The sequence below is a fragment of the Capra hircus genome, chromosome 20 (assembly GCF_001704415.2).
Source record: "Capra hircus breed San Clemente chromosome 20, ASM170441v1, whole genome shotgun sequence".
NCBI lineage: Eukaryota > Metazoa > Chordata > Mammalia > Artiodactyla > Bovidae > Capra > Capra hircus.
In genome coordinates, this window is record NC_030827.1 from 20,490,194 (window position 1) to 20,508,597 (window position 18,404).

The following is an 18,404-nucleotide window of genomic DNA, read 5'->3' on the forward strand; positions in this document are numbered from 1 at the left end:
ACTTAATCAGCTGACTAATATGTACTTAATCAGCTGATTAATATGTACTTAGTCAACAGTTTCTAGTTCTCACTCTTCAAATCTTATTGGTCACCATTACCTACCTTCTAAATTGTGTATCCTGTAGTTGTCACCACTACTGAGCCACTTTTATGTAAGCTGTACTGAGTCTTTGTTGGACTCTGTGTTGTGGTGCACAGGCTTCTCTAGTTGTAGAGTGTGGGCTATAGAGCGTGTGGGTTTAATTGTCTTTCAGCAAGTGGGATCTTAGTTTCCCAACCAGGGATCGAACTCTCGTCCTGATAAAAATACACTCACTTTGTCTCTAATTCAAGCTCAGTACTGCACCTAGGATTGTAGAAGACCAGGGGACCAAATTGGAAATAGGCATCCTACAATCAAAAATAATACAAATTGAAGGGAGATGAAAAGAAGTTCTCAGACCAAGACTGAGAAATTCAGGAATATAGTCTCTTAGATATTTATTGTAATCTCCAAAAAATAAAACAAGATTAACTCAAAGAACAAAAACCACTTTCTATACAGAATTCACATACAAACTTAATACCTAATAGAGCACATACAGTTCTTACACAATTAATTTCAATAAAGAGAATTAAAACTTCATAATGTGAATACACTTTATAGCTTTAAACCCAGACAAAAGCTCCTGTGGACACATGAAGAGTCACAATAATTGCTGTGCAGCAGTAGTTTTCAGATAAAATCACGATCACTATATGAAAGCATTAAGCTGTTACTCAATTTTTTCTCAAGAAGAGCTCCACAGTGCAGTCACTGAAGAGGAGCCGAAAGTGCCTGGTTACAAAGGAAGGTCTTCATCTATGCACTTCCCCAACACTCTTTACGGGAAACATGGAACCACAGAAAAATCTCTGGGCATACATCTGCCTGGTTGATGTTGGCCTCGACAGTGTCTTGTGGTTTGGTGCATGGGCAAAATGTCTAAATCAGTGGTTCTAATGAGCTTCAAATCAGTCTATGTTTTGGAACAAGTCTAGGGCTGCTCAGCAGCACCAAGAATATGATGATACAACAGTTCATCTTCCTGATGGGACAAAAACACAGAGCCAACCTGGGGCATCTGGTTCTCTGGAGAAAAACAATGATCTCTAGCTGCCAGCTCTGTCACCCTTCCATTCAGGGGAGCAAACTGTAACCTTTCCCATGCATTTGCCTGGCACAGTCTCCTCTAATTCTCTCTCTTGTCATGTCTCACCTCTTCAGTGGAGCCATTCTCGACTCCTCTGTTTCTATAGGTCTCCTATTCTCTGTGTTCCTATATCCTGACATAATGTAGCATTTAGATTATATCCTGGCATTTTGTTCCTTGTGCTTCAGTCAGTAAGCTTATTAGGGGCCAGAGCCATATCTCTTCCATGTTTGATTTCCCTAGCACTGAGCTAGTGCTATTTGGTAACTGTTGATAAGTAAAGATTTAAACACACCCTTTAAATTATATTTCTCTTGTTGGCTACCTGCTTACATTTTCTTTTTTTAATTTGGCACAAAGTCATCTCTAATCTCCCTGTTCCACCCACCTCTATTTCGTCAGTGGGTGTGAAAGATGAGTACAAAATTTTATCTATCACATGTAAAATAGGGCCACATATCACTGGTGGTGGCCCAAAGCCATTTTGTGTGATTGGCACATCTTCACATGTCAGTTTCAGGCAACTGCCATGGAGAGAACTGAAGGCTTTCTATGATGTACCGAGGGTCATGGTCATCTAAAACCAACTGCCCTTCATCATTTTTAGTGAAAAATGTAACTTTTCTTCCCAAGGGTATTATGATTTACTGTAACTAAATGAAAAAGCAAACCACAATATTAAAATGAGTGCTTTGCCTTAAAAATCGAAATGGCAAATAGAAGTTTAAGATAGTTACCCTACTTGAAACTTATATTTATAAACACAGTTTTTGGTAATCCAGCAACCAGGCCTAACTTCCTGATTTTCCATCTCAGTGAAGTTGTAGACCACAAATTATGAGACTAATCAAGGGGGTTTGAGGATGAATATATGAGTTTATGATGATATACCAAAATGATTTAAGGGTTTTGACTTGTTTCTCTTATATTATCAGTGTGGACAATTGAGAATTGAAAGTGAATATAACAACAACATAAAGAAATCAATATTTAGAGTTCCCAGGACTGACAGTGTGAAATTTGCAAATAAAATACAGGGTTAACAATCAAATATACACACAAGTATGAGTGAAAATTCTTAGTAGACAGAACATGGGATCAACATTTCAGAGAAAAATAAAAATGACTTATGTGCATATTTTTTCTTAGGTTTCTAAATTAACCTCTTATAAAAGGCTTCAGGAGAATTTGTAACTAAAGAAAGGAACACCTATTTAAAATAAACTAACAGCCATTCTGTCTTGAAAAAAAAACCCACAATTCTAAAAGGCAAGATTGACATATATTCGCAGATACTAAATGTTTGGTCTTAATTAGGAATAAAACATACTTTGAAGTAGGCACAGAAGAGTTTCACATGACACCAATAAGGTATTTACTGTATAAATTGCACCACTAGACAAATACAGCTACAAGAAATAATTTGAGCAAGTCAAACAGCCATCAAAGCATCTCACACATTCATTATAATTCACTCTTTCATACTAGTTTATATACACTGAGTAAGTCATTAAATATTGCACTTATTGGCCCATGAACCCTCAATTCTGAGGTGTTGAAAAATAGAAAACAAATCTATTTTTTACAACATATTTCATGCAACATTTAAGACATTTCAGTTCCACAAACACCATTAAATAGTTGTACATTTGGACAGGTCAACGGTATCACATCACGTCTGACATTAACAATATATTAACAGGAATTAACAGGAAGTTTTCATTCAGCACATATCCTAGGGATGATGAGAAAATGTATGGAAAACCATCATACCAAGAGAGCAGACAACCCCCAGACTTCACTTTGATGAGGAATATGGAACCACTAGACAGATGTAAGCTCGCTCACGTCCCTGAAAGGCCAGGTGTCTGGGGCTCACGTACCATCTGCGTCTTTAAGAACAGTGTTCATGAACCTAAGCAACCTTTAGTGCCAAACAACATCAACATGGAAATATTTCCATTAAGAAATAACGCACAGCCAACTCTCAGTTGTCCACAATGAAGGAAAGTATGAACACAGGTGAACAAAATACACAGGTAACCCCCTCCCATGCCCCAACCTCATCTCAGCAAGTAATGACTGGTTACAGTTACAGTACAGTAAACGTATCAATGGGAGGTAAACGGTGAAACTTAAGTCTCATTTCCCGTTCTTGGTCCTGTCATTCTGTGGGGGTAGTGCTTGAAAAAATTAAAACGATAAAAAATCAGGAACTAGAACAGAAAACTGTAAATAGAAAGCTCAATTTGTCCACTGTCTCAATGGTCTGATTTTAATACTCAAACTCTGACAAAGACATTGCAATAATTTCTTTTCCCTAGAACGTTTGCAAACTATATCCTCTCTATCCTCTTCTTTTAATGGAAATTAGTTCTATGCAGAGACATACAAATCTAGTCAGTGTGAAGAATCTATTTTGTAGACCTTTTTAAAGAAAATGCCAGTTCCAGCTGGAGCATAGTAAAGCTTCCTTTTCCCTGGCACTGAGAAAGCACCATGGATGGAACTTCTCCTTCATAGAAAAGTGTGTTTGAGTGTGTATGTTCTGGGAGGGGCAACACTCTTGTGGCCCAAATGTAAATAGCTTAATCCACTTAAGGGAAATATTTGCTTAGCGTGTCAAGCATTCCTGTAAAGGTTTTTAAGAAACCAAAAATATTTATTTATGAAGTAACAATAGGTGGATATATTTTGAATAAATTCTCTAGATGTGTTTTTGTCCCCCTAGGGGACACTGTGTTTTTGGAATCTGGAACTCTGTAAGTGCACTGTAGAGATAATCAAGCCTTTTTATTTATTTATTTTTTCCTAGTTATAAGCTTCATCTTTTATCCACATCTTCCCAGTTTGTTTCAGAATATAAAACACGTTTACGTCTTTGACTGGCTTTGATCAAAAGCTACCTAAAATATAAAGGACTCTACAAAGCTGACCCTAATGGTTCAGCTCATCAGAAAGACTTCACCACTTTACTGGCAGACCCCTAAAGCCCAGGTAGTTTACTCAAACGGACAAAGCCAAGCAGAGCTGGAGAGGCTGCACTTCCAGAGAGTGATTAGAAAGGCCATATGGGTCTGGTTGCTCACGCGGCACCCGACACAGCACACTAAGTACACACATAAAAGATCAAAGAGTTCCAGCCACCAGTCATGCGCACTGTCATTTAGAAAGACGGGCTTCTTCAGACAGAAAGACAGACCACCTCCCAAGTATACCCCACCAAAACTTCCTGATGGAGCATTCCAATAGCATATGAAAACGATTCCACACTTCTTGGCTTGGAAGGGTTTCAGTCATGACTTTGAGACTTAGATTAGTTTTTCATATGCAGCTGCTACCTCTGCCTTGGTACAGCTAGGGAGAGTCTAGATACATTTTCAATATAGTCCCACAAATGCCACATGGTTGACTGAAGAATGGCACAGTGCATCCTCGCCAAGCACGGAGATACACATGAGATAAAACACATCCCAATGAGCCCCGATTACCAACAACCATGCTCTGAAATTCATGTTGTTTCTTGGAAGTTCAGTTAACAGTAGACGTGTGTTTCACTTAAAAAAAAAAAAAAAAACACTGCATCCCTGAAAGTATTGTCAGCATAGACGTAGTTAAAATTGGAAGTTTAAGTTGGTTCCTGAAAGATAACCACTGTGCTGAACCAAAGAACTATAATTAATCTGGATAAGAGTTAAGTAGCTGAAATAGATATTTGTGGCGAATTAGATGTCTTATATAATTGGGGTTGTACTTTAATAGAATTTATAGTTCGCATTTAATGTAACACTGCTGCAGCTTTCTCTGTAGCCAAAGGCATCATCATAGTTCCCTTTCCAAATAAAAATCTTGGCACTTATTTATTAGGCAGCAGAGGGTAATGATTTTAAGTGAACCTAAGGAGGAGGTTAGAAGTTCAAGGCAGTGGAAGCTGTTCAGGGAGGGCAGTGACAATGAATTAATTCACTGACTTAAAGCAGTTCTTCTTAGGAGCCTGGACATACAATGCTGACTTGTAAACTGCCATCTTAGGACTCAAGTTCCGTGTGCCTTCTGTATCTGCTCACATCCCCAAAAGCTGAAATGCAGATCCACTCCATGAATGACTATGTGGAGGAAATAATTTCCAGTCTGATTTTTCATTTACATTTAGAAAAGAAAGGAAATCCCCAAACCAAAGCTCTTGGAAATATCTGCTCAAAACAATCAAGGTTTGATTATAAAAGTAGTCAGAGAGATGGGGTGATGAGGTGAGTGGCAGAGGAAGACAAATTCGTACTCGAAACACTAATTGAACTGCATCGAGGCAAAAAGATGGTTGTCTACAGTTTACACACTAACACTCTGTAAGATGTCTTTGTGCTTTTGAATACAGATTTAGTTAGGCAATTAGTAAAAACTGATCTGTGGTTATTCAGGCTGTTGGCAGATGGAGAGAATATGGGAGGTATTGTATGCATGTGTGTGTGTTTATATACATTCACGTGCATGATGGCCAGAAGGCTGAAAAACCTTGGAATTTTAGTGTTCTAAGTAATACAGCTTGATGCCAATAGCAGTTTACTTAGTTAATCCTGGACTGGTTCTTTTTTTTTTTTTTTGCCAAATTTGATTTTAAAGCCAAGATCTCTTGATGAGATTAGGAATAGAGGATTTTTCTCTCTTTCCATGTGCTTTATATAGCAGGAGCATTGGTGCTCAATCCTTTCTGGAAGCTTCTGGCTTGCTGAAATTCATACCAGGGTGAGAGCTTCAGACTGACTCTCAAATCAATTAGGAAGGCTCTGCTTCCACTGAGGTCTGGAAAATAGAAATTCTTGAATGTTCCTCGGCACTGACCAGTTGTTGTGTTAAGCTCCCCTGACTGGCATAAAGTAGCACAACTTTGGTATGTTTGACACTGTGTACGTGGGTTAAGTCTGGTTCTAGGGCCAATTAATTCCAATAGAATTAGCTTTTTGGGAAAAGTGTTTACAAGAGGGTAAAACTCAACTTTCTTTCCAGTTTTCTACCCTCTGATTTTGCTTTCCATTTTACAGTATTACACCTATCAAGGGCCTTCTGCAAAAGCCATCTGAGACATCCTATTTAGTACATTTAGGTCCTTGACATCTGTATGAATGTATGTGAGATCAGGGCTAAGAGGGGATGGGAAGGTGCTCCTGGTTCTATTGCTTTGTGTTAAACTGGAAAAGTCAGCTTAACAGCTGTACTATTTAACATGGCCATTTTCTAGTCTAGGTTATAGAAATATTACAATATCATGCAAACAAGCTTCTGTTGCAAACAAATTTGCTTTGATGGCCCCCACCTTCCCTCCCTTGCTTTCAGTTTAATTTCTGTGGTTTTTGAAGCTGGTTTGACCAATTAAAATCTAATAAAGCATTAATGTCTTCCTGTCTTCACTAAGGCCTACCCTGCAGAGTGCCAAAGTGAAAACTTACTCTGCCAATTAGGGATTTTAAGCTAAGAAGATGAGACATAAGAAAAATGTGGATATGCTTAAGAGAGCCCAAATGCTTTCTCCTGTAATTTTCATCTTCTAACTTATTAGTAATATAAATGATCTACTTCCCTGACTTGCAGGCATTTATTCTCCAGAGACCTCTTTAGATATATGCATCTTCCCCTATAAATATCTTGGCTTAAAAATCTGGCACTCAACATTTTATGGGAAATTTCTCTATTTTTTAAAAGAGAAAACAATGTTTAACATGATTACCACAAGAGAGGAACGTTCACCTAATGGAACTGTCCTTACAAATATGCCATGGTGTGCCTTCTTAAAGTCCTAGCTGTGAACAATGCTGGGTAGTGATACAGATACTATATCTCTTTTTTTGCTCATTTAGACCCGCTGGTGGGATTGGTTTGCTTTTTCACTGTATAAGGTCCTCGAGAAATTTAGGAGAAAGAATCTGGGTATTCAAATGGTTTCCTTTCTCTTTTCAATTTGCTTATGGCATCCTAAGATATTTTGGTAATCCTCAGCTCCAAAGAGTGGCCTCTGAGTCCCCTAAGCATGGATAAAGGCTTACAGAATGGGATATACCTTAAAAGTATAAATACTTGGAGCTAAAAAGATTAGAGATGATAGTTGCTTTTTTTCAACCTGAGAACCATGGAGATACTACTTAAATGACTTCTAACCAGGTAAAAAAATACCTGGGGAGGTGTGAGCAGAAGGCAGTGGTTTGGGAAGCAAGTCTACATCCTATGGGAAGAGAGACTCTAACAAGCTTCCCCTTAACCTCTGTTCCAAGGGTTGATGATGGTTCCAGAAAGTTGTGGTGGTATATACCATGGGGGAAACTCAGGCCTTGGAATCCTACACTTACCATTCTGGATTAAGATGCTTGGTATATAACACATTCAGCAGATACTTCAGAGTGTCAGTGCCCTCAAATATTTAGAAGGTTGGGTGGAGCAGTCCTGGGTTAGGAATTCCTTTTTTTAAACATCCAAACTAAAACTACTGTTGAAATCTAGTTCCAGTCAGGTCAATATTCATCTCTCAGGAAATCTGCAAGGGCCTTAAAGAATATTTTTGTTTCTTTATAGTCAGTGATATTCTCAGTTATTAATAACATTGAGATAGAAACCTGAACCATAGACCATCCAGACTCACAAGTCTCCCTAATCATGAGTAATATTCCCACTTGATTTTTCAATTGAGAGTAAAGTAAATAAGGTCTCCTACGATCATCCCCTGCCCATACCACACACATACCCAGACTCTTGGTTATCATACCTACAAGTGAATCGCATAATTGGAACCCATGGCACAAAAGTCAGTTGTATGAAATTATAATCAGAAGTCCCAGCAGTAGCTTAATCTAAGAAATCTGAAACAAAAAGAGCCTAGAAGACAATAACAAATCACATGCAAATACCAGATGTTTATAGATGGATAGTCCTTACAAAGTTAAGATCACATATTTGCCACATCTTAACACAGGGACTCTCCCCAGAACTGAATGCATGTTCGAGCCACTGACATCAAAGATTTCCCTCAAATAGTTATTAGGCAGTATAAATGAAGGCTAATCAATCATTTATAGATGCTGTTTTTAGCAACCAACCCCTCTGGAGCTGCTGGTATGGGGGCCACTAGCAGCCACAGTTGGGCTGCGGTGGAGGAGGGGTTTCCTTGAGTCTTGTGTTCTGCTTTGCGGCAGTGATGGCTGGATCTGTCTCCAGGCTCTCAGACATCTTGTCACAGATGATATCCACGAGACGCTCAAATGTCTGCTTGACATTAATGTTATCCTTGGCACTTGTTTCAAAAAATTCAAATCCTGGAAGAAACACACAGAAACACAGCTTGATCATTTCCTGTGTGTGCTGAAATTAAGTGGGACGTGGTCATGGGAGGCTGGCAGTGACTGGTGGATGTGGTAGGTGAGAGATAGGTGTGAGGTGTCATGTGAACATATTGCTATCCATGAACCAGGAACAACAGTACAAGGTGGAATTAGTGATAGTTGCATCTTATTCTTCTCTAGACAAAAAAATACCTTGGCAAGAGCTGGTAATAGTAACATGAAGAATCCTCAGCACTGAGTCCATGTCGTCTCTTCCGCCCACCCCCAGATCACCATGTAGCTTCTTGTAATCTTTTCTAAGATTGGGGTTATTTGGCTTTCTTTTTTTTTTTTTTTTTCTTTCCTTATTTCGGATTCTACCAAAGTTATTTTCATTTTTTCATTAATTTGAGGCTTAGAAGACTTCATGTTCATATTCTGCTGTGAAAGGGACTCCCAAACTCCAACACAGTGTAGCCCTAACTTTTTCCATGTCTGGCCTAGTGAAGCGTTTGCGGGTAGGCCTTTGGTAAATGTCCAGTATTTCACTGGACACAAGGTGGCGCTAAAGAATCACTGGATTTACCTGAAGTGTGCTTCAGCCTCCTTTCGGAAATTGGAGTGGTGTGACCCTAACAGCACTCCAGGGCTTTGTATACCACTGCATCTAGCTACTGATGCTGATTTTCCAGAGCTTCTGTTATCTGTCAGCAGCAGTGTTTTTATCAACATCTGGGAAAGGACACGATAAATTCAAATGAGCTGCCAGAAGTGCGAGATGGTACAGAAGTGCAGTGCGAGTCTCACGCTTCTACTGAGGGATCACTACCTGGACAGAAGCAGCCTCAGTACTCGGCTCTGTGCAATCTTACCACTCCATTGTCCGCAGTCACATTCCACTGGCTGAGCTTACCAGTCAGTTGCCATGACAACCTCCCCACTAGGTCAGCCAGAGCTTGCTCTGGTCCATTCAGGGGATGTTGATTTAGGATGTATTGGGCTGAACACAGAAATGCTTTCCTAATCCATTCTGAATTTTACACCCTATAAATCCTTCTGGTTACATCTGGCCCTATCTCCGAGGAACCACATGGATTCAGAGTGATTAAATCATGTGATTTCATCCCAGCTCCTGAGGCCAAATGAGAAAAAACAGATTAATATTTTGCATCTGTGTCAAAACTGCTCTTATAACCTAGAAATACTTATTTTTCTTAAGCACTATTGAAGATACACAACAATAAGCAATTTTTGTGAAAATTTCTGATTTCAATTATCGATGACTATGTCTGAACTTGAATTTCTCTAGTTACTGTGTAGTCTGTTATTAAAATGTGCGTGAGTAACCACAGGATTTGAGGGGAAGGAACAGGATGAGTTAAGACAGGTTTTATAAAATAGAAGTGAATATTTCAAGCCCTCTTTGGCTTTTATTTCCCTTTCACTTGTCTCTCCAGATAGTGTTTATGTAGCTCTCTTAAATTCTGCATTTCTTTACAGAAAATGCTATCTGGCTTAACAAGAATTCTCTAACATTTGCAGTCTATTGGGCTAGCTCATTCACCTTTCAACAGTGTGATCCAGATTTTGGAAAAAAGTGATTGCTTAGATCCTCACTTGCCTAGATGTCAGAACTATTTGCATCCTTGTGGGGATTTTCTGTTTTAACAGGAGGGTACTTTGTACCAAAGTACAGAATTTCTTTTCTCAAAAGGTTTTAATTTTCTCTCTTCTGTGACATGTCTTTTAGTTATTAGCACGATTGGGAGAAAGCACTGAAATTGAAGGGTATCATAACAGATGTGGCCACTGTAAAACAAACAGTAGTCCATGAAAACCTTTGCCAACTGTGACTCTCTTAATCTGGGCTTTGAGTCACATACTACTGCTGGTGTACAACTTGCCGTGAGTAGAATGATCCTCAATCCCAGCAGCCAGAGTGCTCTCAGTGTCTTGACTGTCACCTGGAACCCCAGGAACAGACCACCACGTTATAATAGCCCTCCATTTATCCAGCGTGGCTGGAGGAGGAGGTACCATCCTATGGTAAGAGCGGTGATTTGGCCACAGGAGCAATATTTACTAGCTTTATGATCATGAGAAAGTCATGTTTTTATTCTATGGTCCTTATTTATGACATTTGCCTCTCATTGAGCTCAAATGAGAAAATATATGTAAAAGTGCCAAGAAAACCAGAAAATGCTATAATTATATCATAGAATAATTATGTAATTAAAGAATACTCTCATTAAAACAACAGTAAGAGTGACAAAGTAACATTTGGATAGTTACTGCAGGACAGGTAGTATTTAAAGCACTCTATACATTTTACCTGTGAGGTAGGTGCCAGTATTTTCTCCAAATTATCATAAGGAAATGGAGGCACCAAATGGCTGAATACTTTGCTCAGACATTTACTTGACCAGCCAGTAAATGGCACAGTGGGCATTTAAACTAAACATGAACATTCGCCAGCACCCTCAGATACTCTGCAGAGGCTACCATTTGGTTCCAGTAGAATCGGAAGTTCTATGCTGATATAACAGACTTTCATCAATTTAAATAGATTTAACACTCCCAGTGAACCAAGTGAAACACCTTTTCTTAATGATCCCAAAGATACTCTGGTATTTTATGCTGCCTAAGGTTCATCGAGGTAGCCATCAGGACAGCTATATGTCTATAGAGAAATATGTGAAAGGTTCTGGAAATTAGGCTGACCACATGAGCTGTTTGTCATAAAATGAGATATTCAGGGTAAAAATCAACATCTTTATTTCAACATATAGTTATTTGGATTCAGGGCAAAGCAGTTTTGTTGTTTAGTTGCTAGGTCATGTCTCACTCTTGCGCCTCCATGGATGTAACCTGCCAGGCTCCTCTGTTCATGGGAGTTTTTTGGCAAGAATATTGGAGTGGGCTGCCGTTTCCTTCTCCAGGGGATCTTCCTGGCGCAGGGATTGAACCCACTGTTCTTACATCTTCTGCATCAGAAGGCAGACTCTTTACCACTGTGCCACCTGGGAACAAAGCAAGTTTACTGTGCAATAAATGATTTTCCCTTCAGGGGAAGAGTATCTTCAGGCAATTTTGTGTTAGACTACACCCCACACCTATATGTGTCCGTGGTGTTGAAAGCTTGTGGACTAAATCCTTAACATTTCAGCCTTTATTTTTCCACTGAATCCTTGTTAGATTTTCTGGCCATTACTGCTCAATGTGTCATACTAACTTCAACTATGGTGGTTCAGATGGTAAGGAATCTGCCTGCAATGCAGGGCACTCGGGTTTGATCCCTGGGTCAGGAAGATCCCCTGGAGAAGGGAATGGCTATTCACTCCAGTAATCTTGCCTGTAGAATTCCATGGACAGAGGAGCCTAGTGACTACAGTCCATGGGGTTGCAAAGAGTCAGACACGACTGAGCAACTAACACTTTCACTTTTCAACTTCAGCAATAGCAACATGCCCTTGTTCTTAGAAATATTTAACCCCACATCCATACGCACAATCATTGGAGAGCCAGCGCTTCAGCCAGTGATCCTTAGGAAATAGTCTTTTTCATAAAACTTTGAAGATCATTTCCAATTTATTAAGTAGGACAGTGGTTCAGCAGATCAAATAAGTAGCCCAAGGTCACACTGCAAGCTGACTGTGAAGGGTGAGAGAGATCTCCCAATAAATAGGTTACTGGTTAAGCCTACAGCTTTGGACATCTGTCCCTCAGACTACATCATTCAGTATTAATAACTGCAGCACATATGTTTTCATCAGCAAATCAGTGAACACTTTCAGTTAACCACAGATACTAGTCATCCATTCTGATTCCTCTCTGGTACAGACAGTACTGTTCTCAAGTTGGATGAGCCTTACACTATGGTTCAGTACATATATTGAGCTGTATAAAATCAGCAGATAACCTTTCGGGGATTTCCTTGTGTGTCATTTGTTGCTTTTCCTGTGTTGCTTGTATATTTTCTCTTTGTATTTAATTTTTGTCAGTTTGATTAATATGTGTCTCACCATGTTCCTCCTTGGGTTTATCTTGTATGGGACTCTATACTTTCTGGACTTGGGTGACTTTCCTTTTCCTGGTTTTCTTTCCCTCATTAGAGAAGTTTTCAGCCATAATCTCTTTGAATATTTTCTCAGGCCCTTTCTCTCTCTCCTCCTTCTGGGACCTCTATAATGCAAATATTGGATACATTTAATGTTGTCCCGGGGCAAGGAAGCAGAGAGAGGTGGTACAAACCAGCTTTCACTCTACTGTCCAAAGGATGTTATCCTGATTTCGTACCACTAGAGGTCTACCTACAATAGAATCACCAGAAATACTTAAAAACTTTTAAACTTCACCTCAAACATACTAAACTGGAGTTGTAGGGAGAAGGACCTTAAAACACACATTTTTAAAAGGCTCCTTAAGGTGGTTTCTTATGCACATGAAAGGTTAAGATTCACTAGCCTCTCTACACCCATGTTCATTACAGCATCATTTACAGTAGCCAAAAGGTGGTAGCTAATCCAAGAATTTATCAGCTGATGAATGAGTAAACAAAATGTGGTATATACATACACTGGACTAATGTTAAGTCTTAAATTCTGACACATGCTACAACATGTGTGAATCTTGAAATTATGCCATGTATAATAAACTAGCAACAAAAAAGTACAAAGTAGTCAGATTCAGAGGGACTGAAAGTGAAGAACCAGAGACTGGGGGAGGGAAAAACAGATGTCATATAACAGGTATAGAGTTTCACTTTTGCAAAATGAACTGAGCTCTGGCAATTTGTGGCACAACGAAGTGGATACATGCTAAACTGTATGCTTTAAAATAAAGCTGACCATGTTTTATCAAAATTAAAAAAAAATCTTAGCAATAAATGTCTGAGAATCTAAGAATACAAGAAGAATCATAGTCTTCATAGCTCCGGAAACTAGAAAAAGAACGAACAAACAAATCCCAAAGTTAGCAGAAGGAAAGACTTGATAAAGATCAGAGTGGAAACAAATCAAATAGAAACAAACAAAAAAGTAAGAGCTGATTCTTGGAAAAGATAAGCAAAAATGACAAACCTATAGCTAGACTCTCCAAGAAAAAAAGAGAGGACTCAAGCCAGAAATGAAAGAGAAGACATTAGTAGAGAAACACAAAGGATTGTAAGAGACCGCCGTGAACAATTATGTGGCAACAAATTGGACAACCTAGAGGAAATGAATACATTCCTAGAAACACACAATTTCCCAGGACTCAATCATGAAGAAACAGTCTGAACAGAACAAATACTAGTAAGGAAATTGAGTAAGTCATCAAAAACCTCTCAACAAACAAAAGCTCACGATCAGATGGCTTCACTGGTGAATTCTATCAAATGCTTAAAGAAGAATTAATACTAACATTTCTAATGCTTCATTTTATGAGGTCAGGATTACCCACATACCGAAATGAGACAAGGATACAACAAGAAAATTACAGGCCAATATCTCTAAAGAACATAGATGTAAAACATCCTCAACAAAATATTAGCAAACCAAGTTCAATACATTGAAAGAATTATATACCGTGATCAAGTGGGATATATTCCAGGGATGCAAGGATGATTCAGCATCTGCTATCAGTCAACAGAATATACGTATGAACAAAATGAAGGATAAAAATCATGATCATCTTAGTAGGTACAGAAAAAGCATTTAACATAATTCAACATCCATTTATGATAAAACTCGCAAAGTGGATATAGAAGGACTGTACTTCAACATAATAAAGGCCATATATGCCCACCCCATAGCTAACATCATAGTGGTGAAAAGCTGAAAGTTTTCCCTCAAGATCAGGAACAAGACAGAAGTACCATCTCTTGCCACTTTGATTCAGCATGGTAGTGGAAATTTTAGCCAGAGAAATCAGGAAAGACAAGGAAATAAAAGACATCCAAATTGGGAAAGGAAGGAGTAAAGCTGTAACTACTTGCAGATGATATAACTAAATAGAGAAAACCTTAAAGACTCCATCACAAAACTGCAGAATAAACAAATGCAGTAAAGTTGCAGAATACAAAATCAGTATATAAAAATGTTTTGTTTTCTATTCATTAATAACCTTATCAGAAAAAAATTTAAAATCCGTTACAATTACATTAAAAAAGAATAAAATACTTAGGAATAAATTCAACCAAGATGGTGAAAGATAAGTATACTTATCTGCAAGACACCAATGGGAAAAACTGTAAGACACCAATGGGAAAAAAGCTGAAGATACAAATGAATGGAAAGATCTTCATAGATTGGAAGAATATTGTTAAAATGTCCATACTACCCAAAGGAATCTACAGACCTGGTGAAAATCCTTATCAAAATTCCAATGGCATTTTTCACAGACATAGAAAAAGCAATCCTAAATTTTATATAAAATTACAAAACATTGCCTGAAATAGCCAAAGCAGTCTTAAGCAAGAACAAAGCCAAAGGCAACATACTACCTGATTTCAAACTAGTAATATATTATAAAGCTATAGTAATCAAAGGGAGCTTTCCTGACAGCTCAGTGGTAAATAATCTGCCTGGAATGCAGGAGACCCAGTTCAGTCCCTAGGTTGGGAAGATCCCCTGGAGAAGGAAATGGCAACCCATTCAAGTATTCTTGCCTGAAAAATCCCATGGGCAGAGGAGCCACAGCCCTTTAGGGTCACAAAGAGTTAGACATGACTGAGCAACTAAGCACGTATGGTAATCAAAACGCTATTCTGTGAGATAAAAATAGACACACAGATCAGTGGAAAAGAAAGCTCAGGAATAAAGCCATGTATGTGTGGTTGAATAATTTACAACAAAGAAGCTAAAAATACATAATGAGGAAAGGACAGTCTGTTTAATAAGTGGTACTGAAAAAGCGGGACGATCACATGGAAGAGAATAAGACCAGACCACTAGCTTACCCCATACACAACAATTAAACTGGATAAAAGATTTGAATGTAAGACCTAAAACTGTAAAACTTCTAGAAGAAAATATGAGCTGTAAACTCCTTGATATTAATCTTTGTGATGATATTTTACATCTGGCTCTAAGAGCAGAGGCAGCAAAAGCAAAAATAAACAAGTGGGATTGCATCAAACTAAAAAGCTTCTAGGAAACTATCAACAAAATGAAAAGGCAACCTATACGTTATTGATAGCAAAAAAAAAAAAAAAGCTCAGCATCACTAAATATCAGGGAAGTGAAAATCAAAACCACAATGAGACATCACCTCACACCTGTCAGGATGGTTGTTGTCAAAAACACGAGAAATAATACATGTTGGTGAGAATGTGGAGAAAAGTGAATGCTAGTATACTGTTGATGGGAATAAGTTGCTATAGCCACTGTGGAAAACAGAATGGAGTTCCTCAAAAAATTGAAAATAGAAGTTCTGTATGATCCAGCAATTCCACTTCAGGTTATTTATCTGAAGAAAACAAACAATAACTGGAAAACACATGTGCACCCTCATGTTTATCACAGCACTATTTATAATAGCTAAGACATGGAAGATTGCTGGGAGAAATATCAATAACCTCAGATATGCAGATGACACCACCATTATGGCAGGAAGCGAAGAAGAGCTAAAAAGCCTCTTGATGAAAGTGAAAGAGGAGAGTGAAAAGGTTGGCTTAAAGCTCAACATTCAGAAAACTAAGATCATGGCATCCGTTCCCATCATTTCATGGCAAATAGATGGGAAAACAGTGGAAACAGTGGCAGACTTTATTTTTTCGGGCTCCAAAATCACTGCAGATGGTGACTGCAGCCATGAAATTAAAAGATGCTTACTCCTTGGAAGAAAAGTTATGACCAAACTAGACAGTATATTGAAAAGCAGAGACATTACTTTGCAAACAAAGGTCCTTCTAGTTAAGGCTATGGTTTTTCCAGTGGTCATGTGTGGATGTGAGAGTTGGACCATAAAGAAGGCTGAGTGCTGAAGAATTGATGCTTTTGAACTGTGGTGTTGGAGAAGACTCTTGAGAGTCCCTTGGACTACAAGGAGATTCAACCAGTCCATTCTAAAGGAAATTAGTCCTGAGTATTCATTGGAAGGACTGATGTTGAAGCTGAAACCCCAATACTTTGGCCAAGTGATGTGAAGAACTGACTCACTGGAAAAGACCCTGATGCTGGGAAAGATTGAGGGCAGGAGGAGACAGGGATGACAGGATAAGATGGTTGGATGGCATCACTGGCTTGATGGACATGAGTTTGAATAAACTCCAGGAGTTGGTGATGGACAGAGAGGCCTGGCGTGCTGCAGCCCATGGGGTCGCAAAGAGTTGGACACGACTGAGTGACTGAACTGAAGACACAGAAACAGCCTAAGAGTACACAGATTGAGTGAATTTTTAAAATGTGATATATAGGCTCCGGAGCCTATTATACAGAGTGAAGTAAGCCAGAAAGAAAAACACCAATACAGTATAGTAACGCATATATATGGAATTTAGAAGATGGTAACGATAACCCTGTATGCGAGACAGCGAAAGAGACACAGATGTATAGAACAGTATTTTGGACTCTGTGAGAGAGGGAGAGGGTGGGATGATTTGGGAGAATGGCATTGAAACATGTATAATATCATATAAGAAATGAGTCGCCAGTCCAGGTTTGATGCAGGATACAGGATGCTCAGGGCTGGTGTACTGGGATGACCCAGAGGGATGGTACAGGGAGGGAGGTGGGAGGGGGGTTCAGGATGGGGAACACGTGTACACCTGTGGCGGATCCATGTTGATGTATGGCAAAACCAATATAATATTGTAAAGTAATTAGCCTCCAATAAATACATTTAAATTAAAAAAATCTGATATATATGTGTTTATATGTGTATATATATATGCAAACACAGAATATTATTCAGTCATATAAAAATGAAATCTTGGAATTTGCAACAACATGGATAGACCTTGAAGGCATTATGCTAAGTGAATTAAGTCAAACAGGGAAAGACAAATACTATATGATCTCATGTATATGTAGAATAAAAAAAGGTTAAGCTCAAAGATACCGAGAACAGATTAGTGGTTGCCAGAGGCAGGGTTGGGGGATAGGCAAAATGGGGGTCATAGTGTACAAATTTGTTATAAAAGATTCACTATCCTTATACACTGTTGATGGGAGTGTAAAATGGCGCAGCCTCTTTGGAAAACATTCTGACAATTTCTCAAATGGTTCAACATACTTACTGTATAACTTACAATTCCACTTCTAGGTACATTAGCAAGAGAAGTGAAAACATGTCCACAAAAATTTTGCACAGAAGTATTTAGAATAGCAATAGTTATAATAAAAAAGTGAAAACAGCCTGAGTGTCCATCAACTGATGAGTAGATAAATAAAATGTGGAAAATGCATATAATGGAATAACTTTCAGCCATAAAACATCCTGATACAGGCTAAAATGTAGATAAACCTTGAAAACATGCTAAGTGAAATAAGTCAGACAAAAGGACTACATATTATATGATTCCATTTATATGTAATATCCACAAGAGGCAAAATTATAGAGTCAGGAAAATAGGGAGTGAATACTAATGAGCATGGGGTTTCTTCCTGGGGTGATGAAAATTGATTGCGTTAAAGGTTGCACTTCTTGGTCTTTTGGCTGAGATCGCAGACGGTAAAGTGTCTGTCTACGATGTGGGAGACTCGGGTTCGATCCCTGGGTCAGGAAGATTCCTTGGAGAAGGAAATGGCAATCCACTCCAGTACTATTGCCTGGAAAATCCCATGAACAGAGGAGCCTGGTAGGCTACAGTCCATGGGGTCGGAAAGAGTCAGACGCGACTGAGCGACTTCACGTTCATGTTCAAAGATTGCACAGCTCTGTGAATATACCAAGAACCACTGAACTGAACACTGTAAATGGGTGTAAATGTACACTGTAAATGTACA

The 18,404-nt window shown here is 38.7% G+C and overlaps 1 protein-coding gene across 2 annotated transcripts in view; it reads right to left on the minus strand.

Moving 5' to 3' along the window:
• The window catches only part of RAB3C (RAB3C, member RAS oncogene family), a 303,016-nt gene continuing 285,069 nt past the window's right edge, over positions 458-18,404 (minus strand). Inside the window, exon 5 of one of the 2 annotated variants that reach the window (XM_005694681.3) lies at positions 458-8,472. In XM_005694681.3, coding sequence (XP_005694738.1) covers positions 8,285-8,472 — 188 coding nt within the window. In that variant the 3' untranslated portion in view covers positions 458-8,284. The remainder of the gene's footprint in view (positions 8,473-18,404) is intronic. The other variant, XM_005694680.3, reaches the window with a different exon arrangement.